Genomic DNA, 9,055 nt, shown 5'->3' with positions numbered 1-9,055 from the left:
AACATGGAGACATGGTTTATCAGGATCTAGTATCTGCATAAATATTCTTCCTCTGAGAGTGGAAAGGAGAAGTAGTAAACAACTTTCTTAAAGAATTAAGGCAATACTTGTTATAGCATAGATTCCAGGGTTTGTCAATATTTCCCATATTTTAACCTCTGGAAAAGATCCAATGGCACCCAGATTCTCTAGAAGTCATCGGTTAAATGACCTTCTGTCTTCTGAAGACATTCAGTGAAGTTTTCAACCAGTACAATAATACAACATCATTTATTGTAGGAAGCTATGTTCCCCAGAACCTTTCTGAAAGCATTCTTCATGTCCTTGTTCCTGAGGCTGAAAATGAGGGGGCTGAGGAAAGGAGTAACAACAGTGTAAGGGACAGCTATGAGTGTGTCATCTCCTCCCGAACCTTCTGGTTTCAGATACACAATAGATGCAAAACCAAAATGGATTATGACCACCGTGAGGTGGGAGGCACAGGTAGAAAATGCTTTCTGCTTGCCTTCAGCCGTAGGGATCCTTAGAACAGCGGAAACGATGAAAACATAAGTGAGGACAATAAGTATGAAGGTGCCCAGCAAACCTGATATTGATATCAACGTGACAATGATTTCTGTGATGTTACTGTCCAAACAAGATAGCCTCACAACTGCCCGCATATGGCAGAAAAAGTGCTTGACAAGGTTGGGACTGCAGAAAGGATCTCTAAATATTAGTGCTGTCTCGATCAGAGAGACAAAGAAGCCTCCCGCCCAGGCAGAGGCCACAAGTTGCCCGCAGGCGACGTTAGTCATAAGCAGGGGGTATCTGAGAGGGTGGCAGATGGCCAGAAAGCGGTCATACCCCATCAGAGTGAGGAGGATGCAATTGGTGCCACCAAGTCCTAAGAAGAAACACATCTGCAAGCCACAACCTGTGACGGAGATGCTTCTGGCTTTGGACAGCAGGTCTGACAGCATCTTGGGGATGATGCTCAATGTATAGCAGGTCTCAGAAAAGGAGAGTGAACTCAGGAAGATGTACATAGGGATATGAAGGGCTCTGTCCACCCAAGTGAGACCCATAATAGTCAGATTTCCCAGGAGGGTGAGAAGGTAGAGGCAAAAGAAGATTACAAATAATAAAGTCTGTACATTTGGATAAAGAGAAAAGCCAAGAAGGATGAACTTTTTCACAGTCGTCTGGTTGACTTGCATAGTTTAAAATCTTTGATCTGAAAGAAAACAACAAATAAACTTCAATTCTCCTTTATTCATGATTCTAGTCAAGTGTAATCTTATTAATACTCTGGTATTAATACTCTGGTCTTAATAAGAATTGGAAAAACTGTCAGGTAATTACAGGTACTAGTGTTCTTCCATTTAGTTTCTCAAAGCACTGTTTATGTAGATGCTGTGTTCCATTAATTCAACCATTTCTCCATTCACCCAGCATTATATTATTGGGGTTTTGATGTTGTTGTCTCTTTTTATGCTGTTGTCTTTTACTAAGTGCCAGAAATATTTGTTCTGGTCAATTTAAAAAAAATAATTGTTTGGGCTAGTAATGCAGTAAAGTGAAAAAGTTATGGAACTTCTATTTAGGTTAACAGGATCCAGGTGTGCACTTGGAGAGTCAGAGCAGACAGTGAACACTGGAAAACACTAACAACTGAGTGAAAATCAGAGTTAGAATCTGACACAGACAGTAACACCCCAAACTATAAGGTTCATAAATATTTATGAGGGAAAGCTGAGCATTTACTCCCTAGTCACCTTAGATTGTACCTTGAATAATGACTTACAATTGCCAACGAAGGCCCAAATCATTATTTTTTCATGCAAAAGACGATGAGGTTCTGAAATAGTGAAAGAAAATTAAGGACAAGTTTCCTTACACCTAATCTGAGAATAGAGAATAAAAAGAAAGACCAGATACCAGAGGACCCTTAAGATTGCTTCCATTATGGGATGGTCTCATTAAGCAGATTATTTATGCAAGTTTAACGCAGGTGACCATTGAGGTTTCGACCATTTCTTTATACTCAAAGAAGCATCTTAAAAAATTGATTATATTTAGTAGCTCCATGACGTCTGTAATGATTTTAAATCAGATTTAATCTCATCTTCTTCTGATTTCTACAGGATGTTGCATGTGCTTATAGTTAATTAACAGAAACCTTTGGCCTTCTATAATAATGAACTATTGCTTTTCCTTCTTCCATGCAGATAAATTTAATTATTACATTGATAATCTCTATATACTGTCAAATGCTTTCAAATTTTTACTTATTTTGGCATAGCTATGAAGCGCACAGAACAGACAAGAAATGTGTAAGGCAGCTATGATTACTAATAAGACCATTGGATTTAGAATTTGACAAATTTAGAACTAGAATCAACGTGTTTGAACTGAAAAAATATTGTTGATTTTAATTATACTTTCTACTTCTCTAAGCTGATCCCTAAGCAAAGAATGATGTGTTTCTATGTTTCCCAAAATCATTTTAAGGTGATTATATCAAATAAATGTTAGATGGATGGAGAATAATTTTTACAACAGTTTAATCTCAAAATAACTTTCTTTTTTGCTTTTTTATTCAGTATAGTATGATATAATGATTTGTGGGCCTGGAGATGAATAGACTTACTATTCTAATTAGGTCTAACCAAAAGCAAACCAAACTCATTGCCATCAAGTGGACTAAAATCACAGCAGCCTTAACGAACAGAGTAGAGCTGTCTCATGTGAGTTTCTGAAGCTGTAATACATAGGCACACTTCAGGCTAAAATCAAGCCTTCTCATAAAACTTAACATGTTACACAGGATCAGGAAAATCAATAGGAAAATGACCTAATTATAAATGTTTTAGAAAAATCCACACCTTAATGGGCTCTGCCATACTGACAAGATCTTAATTCTTTAATAATGAAATAATTTCTAATCTTTTTTCATTTCCTACCTACCTTTTCTTTTCTCCAGTTTTCTTCTTTGTGTTACTGTATCCATATCTTATTATATGTGAATAATAATAATTAGAAAATAAAACTGAATTCATTGATAAAAAATTACACATCATCTTAAAATTCAAAGAGAAATGATGGTTTGGAGAAAATAAACAATTTTGTCCCAAAGATCCTTTAGTTCTACAGTGACAATTAGTTATGAGAGCATGGTCACCCATTCCCTGTATTTCCTACCTGTGTGCCTTATCAATGCTTTGAAGACAGCTCACTGCCCCAGCTAGTACTTATAGTCTTCCAAAAGACAGTCTTCACAGTGTTAGAAGCAAGCTTTGTTCTCCTCTTAAAAGAGACAGAATTGAACTCGTATGAAAAGAGCTGATTCTTCACCTATCACTGGTGTTTTAGTGAACTTGGGGAAGTCTTCCCGCATTCCAGTCCTGTTTCCCTTGCTGATAAGTGAGGAAGAGGGTGCAGGGTCTATGCAGCACCCGATGTCTATGGCCCTAGAATTCTGTGACATGTGTTGTGAGGCTGGGCCATGTGTGCTGTGATGAGGCTTTACTACCCACCAACTTATAATGATTTAGAAACTTTCCTTTTCTGCTTATGTATTTTGATTGTTTACCATCACGGCTTGAGGCTCCTCAACTCTAGAGGTTTGGTTCTGTTGAGGAGACCATGGGGGATTCTCTTTCTCCTCATCAGAGAAGCAGAGAACTTTCTTAACCAACTTTGTAATGTGCCCTCATTAGTCACAGGGCTTTGTGACTAACTGTTCTGGAAGCCTCTGGGGATGTAAAAGTTTCAGAGTTAGTATCCTATCCATAAAGGAGGCTTCCTGCTGCTGCTCAAGTTTTGTTTGGGCATGGGAAGGGTGAATGGCAAACTGCGTTCTTAGCACTCATCAATCTACTCTTGCTCATCACTTCCCTTCTGATGGCTGGTTTCCTTCCTGAGAACTTAAAAAGGGGCCTAAAACTCACTCCCACTGAGTTGCAGCATTAACAGAGGTTTGTGCCAACATGTGTCCTACCTCATGTTTGTCATCTAAGACTCATTTTACCCAAGTAGCAGAAGAAGGGTGGGAAAATCCATTCCTTGTTACATACTCATCTCCCCGTGTCAAGGTCACTATCAGAGCCTGGAGTGGGGCAGCCCATCAGTGGGAGACTGATCATTTCAGCAGAGTCAGTGGACCTTGCTCCAGTGCTTGGTCCACAGACAGTGGACCAGTCATCCCCCATATGTAATGTCATGGAAGCCATGGAAAACTCAGAAACTGCAAACGACTGCTAAAATATAAGATTTAAAGAAAACCAAGGGTCTTCGATCATACTTTACAAAATGTCCAAGATATGTTTGAGAATCATTTGTTATGTGAGGAATCTGCAAAATCTCAGCTTAAAGAAATAAGACAAGGAAGTAATGCTGATACTGAGTGAATCAGATATTAAAAGTATTTGGCAAATATTTTAAAACAGTCTTCATTACACTCATCAAAAAAGATTATAATGATATAAAGCTATAAAACATCAAAAAAGAAATACAAGTTGTTTAAAAAGCAAAGAAATTATAGAAGTGAAAAATCTAATAGTAAAGAAAATAGCCATAGGTTTTTTTCAATAGTAAAGATGATAGAAGAAAAAATCAGTGAACTTGAAACCAAATAGAATTTATTCAATCTGAACAATAGTAAGAAAATAAACTGTAGGGCCGTGGGGGTGGGGGTGGCATTGAGGAGTCTGAACTAATAGCTTTGAACAAGGTGATTACTTTGTTCGCATTGCTGCCATCCAAAGAGGAGAATATTGAACTGAAAACATATTTGGAGAGGTAAGTATATTTTAAAAAATTCCTAGATCTGGCAAAAGATATAAACCTGAAGTTTGAGAAGAGGATTAATCTCACATAGATAGGATAAATCCAAAGAAACTCATAGCCAGACACAAAATAATTTAAAGAAATTTTTTTCTTGTGAATTTGGTAAATGTTTATAGAGAACATTATAAACTTTACAATCAACAGTTCAAACACATTTTGTCATCTCAAATATTTTAATCTCCTCTGTGTAAATATCACCTATCCCACTTGTTCCCTGTGTTCCTCTTTCCATTTCTCCTTCTATCCTAACCTTTCTGAACTTTGTCCTTGCATATATGTTAATGGTTTTATCTGAAACATTTGATTATTCTAAGGTGTTCATCTCACTAGTGTTATTTTTCCCCTTATCAACTTGTCTGTTGCTTGCTTAAATATTGAGCCATGAGGATAAGTCCAGTTCCAAATTTGAAGGGGGATTAGGGATAATCTTTGTTCCACGTTCAATCCAACACCTTCTAATAGGATTTCTCTCAAGCAGTTGATAGTGGTAACCAGGTACCATCTAATTTTCCTGGACTTATGACCATGGAGACTGATATTTGTGAAGTACAGCTTATCCCCAACCCAATCACTTGGAGGCCAGTTAAATCCCTTTCCAATTGCAATACTGTAAATGAAAGACCAAAACACACACACACACAAATTCTCAAATATTTTTTGGGAGAAAATATCCACATTATCAAGAAAGATGAGAAAATATGCATTCAAGGAAGTTGATGTAACCCAGATAGGATAGTCTTCTAAAGAAAATCACAAAGGCAAATCATAATCAAACTTTCTAAAATCAAAAGGAAAGAAAGAATCCTTAAAGCAGTTCATGGAGAAAATTATCTTTAAAGGACAATCAGTAACACCAAGTTTAATTTCTTGGCGGAACCATGTAAGCAAGTAAGCAATGAGGTAAAGCTATAAAAACTATGGAAGAATATATATAACCAATAATTACATAACCAGCAGCATTTTACATCAGATACACTGGCAAAATTGGGACATTCTCCAGATAAAAAAAAATTGTGGGACATTATAAGAACCAGAAAAACATTACTGAAAGTGGAAATAAACAATGATGGACAACAACTTGAGATTGAGACATACAACATCACACAGAAATCATTCAAAATATAGAAGTACCAAAAATTAAATAAACCTATAACACAGAAAATAAAGAACAAGATAAGCCAATTTTTAAACGGTGACAACTACAAAGCCAAAAAAATGAAAGAAGTGATGTACTTATGTATCTTCCAGAGAAATGAAATCTTAAAAATTATCAAGATAGAGTAACCATTTAAAAATTGGGAAGATAACAATAAATTACAGTGTAACCTCGATGATAATTAATCAACATTTTCATTAAAATAAGAAATATAAAAAACAAGAAAATGATAAAGTCTCAGTAAACATGAAACAATACCAACAAAAAAATGACAGCAACACTGTTAAAAAATTAACTCGATCCAGAAATATATATGAAAAAAATCAACACCATACAAATACACACACAAAATGCACAGCGATATGACAACAACAAATTCAGACCTATCAATATTGATATAAATGTAAATGAATTAAATCCACCAGTCAAGAAACTGAGTATCAAAATAAATAAGGAAACATGACATATTAAGTGATATCTATAAGACTTTACTAAGACAGAAACAAAAATACGTAGTGTCAAAGGGTGTAAAGACATATATCAAGCAAATGATACCAAAAAATTATCAGGAATGTCATTTTTAAATTCTGGAAAAGTAGACTTTTGGCAGTATTGAGCTAAATATACAAGGAAAGACATTATATAATAATTATAGGATGAATTTCCAAGAAGATATAATAATAATCAATATGTTCATATCCAATAAAAGAACTCAACATACACAAATCAAACTTCAACATAATTTAAAAAGAGACATATAACAGTCCATAACAATAGTAGAAACCTTTAATACAACACTTAAAAAAAATCATTTTATTGGGGGCTCGTACAACTCTTATCACAATGCATGCATCCAACCACTGTGTCGAGCACATTTGAACATTTGTTGCCACCATCATTTTCAAAACATATTCTTTCTGCTTGAGCCCTTAGTATCAGCTTGCCTTTTTCCCCCTCACCCTCCCCAACTCTCCCTCCCTCATGAGTCATTGATAGTTTATAGATTATTATTTTTTTCATGCCTTACACTGATTGATGTCTCCCTTGACCCACTTTTCTGTTGTCCGTTCCCCAGTGAGGGGGTTATATGTAGACATTGTGGTTGGTTCCCTCTTTCTCCCCACCAACTTTTCCTTACCCTCCTGGTATGGCTACTCTCATTAATGGTCCTGAGGAATTTATCTGTCCTGGATTCTCTGTGTCTCCAGTTCTTATCTGTACCCGTGTACATACTCTGGTCTAGCCAGATTTGTAAGGTAGAATTGGGATCATGATAGTAGGGGAGAAGAAGCATTAAATAACTAGAGGAAAGTTGTATGTTTTATCAGTGTTATACTGCACCCTGATTGGCTCATTGTCTACCCGGGACTCTTCTCTAAGGGGATGTCCAGTTGCCTGCAGATGGGCTTTGGATCTCCACACCGCACTCCTCCTCATTCACATTGATATGATTTTTTTGTCCTTTGATACTTTTGATGCCTGATACCTGATCCCATCTACACCTTGTGATCACACAGGCTGGTGTGCTTCTTCCATGTGGGCTTTGTTGCTTCTCAGTTCATTGGCCTCTTGTTTATCTTCAAGCCTTTAAGACCCCAGATGCTATATCGCTTGATATCCAGGCACCATCTGTTTTCTTCACCATATTTTCTTATGCAACTGCTTTGTTTTCAGAGATCATGCCAGGAAGGTGAGCATCAATAGTTAAAGTATAAATATATGTACATAGATCTATTTCTCCATTATCATATATAAATATATTTACATATGAACATGGCTGTATTTAGACCTCTATAAATGCTCCTACTTCTTTCCTCAATTTCCTTTGACTTTCCTCTTGTCCCACTATCATGTTCAGCCTTCATTTAGGTGTCAGTAATTCCTCTTAATTACATTGCCCTTGATCAAACCATCCCCCCCATTGATTTAAATAACTTGTTGTTCTCTTGTCCCTGGGTTTGTTAAGACCCACTTCCTTTCCTCTGACTCCCCCGCTCCCATGTCCCCTTGGAACCATTGGTCTCGTTTTATCCTCCAGATTGTTTATCCCACCTCTCTTACCTAGATAGAACTGCCGAGGTAATAATATGCACACAAAAACAGGACAGACCAAAACAAAGCAACAAAAGAAAATAAAACACCAACAAAAGACCAACAACAACAACAAAAAGGAAAAGCCTTGTAAATAGTTCAAGGTCTGTTTGTTGACCTTTACAAGTAATTTGTAGTGGAGTTTGATGGGGTACCCTGTCCTGGCCCCAAAGTCTATTTTTAGTGTTCCCTGGGGACTTTGTTGCTCTTTTCACCTTGCTGTTCTCTTGCACTCTCTTATTGTTTTGGTGGGGTCAGATTGGGCACAATTCCCACACTGTGTCTCCAGTTTCATCCCTGTAAAGCTGTGGGGCAGTGAGGGATGTCGTGTCTCATAGTTGGGCCAGCCCTTTGGTCCTCTGTGTGCATTGGCTGCTCTGAGCAGGAATATCGTCCTCAGGGCTTGGTGGGTCAGGATGTGCTCCACTCCCTCTTCCTCGCCCTTCATTTGTTCCTGTGTGCTCTGTTCAAGCATGTCCCTCTCCCTGAGCTGTGGCTTCAGTGCTGGCCTCTGAAGTGAATTTTTCTGCGGGGAGGGGGCTGTCCACATATGCATTGGCATTGGGGTCAGCCCCTTAAACCTCTCTGTTGGTTTGTGCTTCATACCTGTATGTTTCATTCACATCTTGGAGTACCGGGTTGAAATCTGGTCCCTCTTTTCCTGTGGAGATATAAACAATACCCTCCCCTTGGGTGGGTAAGTGTCCTGTTCCCCTTCTACCCATGTATTTTTTTTCCCTTCTCCCCACCCTCTCCTTTTTAGTTGGCTACATATGTATCCCTGGATTTGGTCTGGCCCCTGCCATACTACCTAAACCTCACCCAAGAATGTATGTATACAGTAGCTTTTTCCCTATGCCCCTTTTGTATTTTTAAGCTTACCTCACTGGTCTCATGTTGTACTTGTCCTTTTGTGCTTGGCTTACTTTGCTTAACATAATTTCCTCTAGTTCTTCCCATACGACAATGTGCTTCATG

At 37.6% G+C, this 9,055-nt stretch overlaps 1 protein-coding gene across 1 annotated transcript; it reads right to left on the bottom strand.

Annotated features, from left to right (window-relative positions):
- Window positions 1-266: 266 nt before the first annotated feature.
- LOC142438436 (olfactory receptor 10X1-like) lies at window positions 267-1,199 on the bottom strand. Its single transcript, XM_075540786.1, has one exon. The coding sequence runs from the start codon at window positions 1,197-1,199 to the stop codon at window positions 267-269; it is 933 nt and encodes a 310-aa protein (XP_075396901.1).
- Between the last annotated feature and the right edge of the window lie 7,856 nt (window positions 1,200-9,055).

Source organism: Tenrec ecaudatus, chromosome 1 (assembly GCF_050624435.1).
Source record: "Tenrec ecaudatus isolate mTenEca1 chromosome 1, mTenEca1.hap1, whole genome shotgun sequence".
NCBI classification, from domain to species: domain Eukaryota; kingdom Metazoa; phylum Chordata; class Mammalia; order Afrosoricida; family Tenrecidae; genus Tenrec; species Tenrec ecaudatus.
The sequence above is the reverse complement of the archived record's forward strand: the minus strand, read 5'-3'. Positions and strand labels throughout refer to the sequence as shown.

What these genes read in the sequence shown, in the direction of transcription:
- LOC142438436 (XM_075540786.1), bottom strand. Translation starts at nt 1,199, where the DNA reads ATGCAAGTCAACCAGACGACTGTGAAAAAGTTCATCCTTCTTGGCTTT.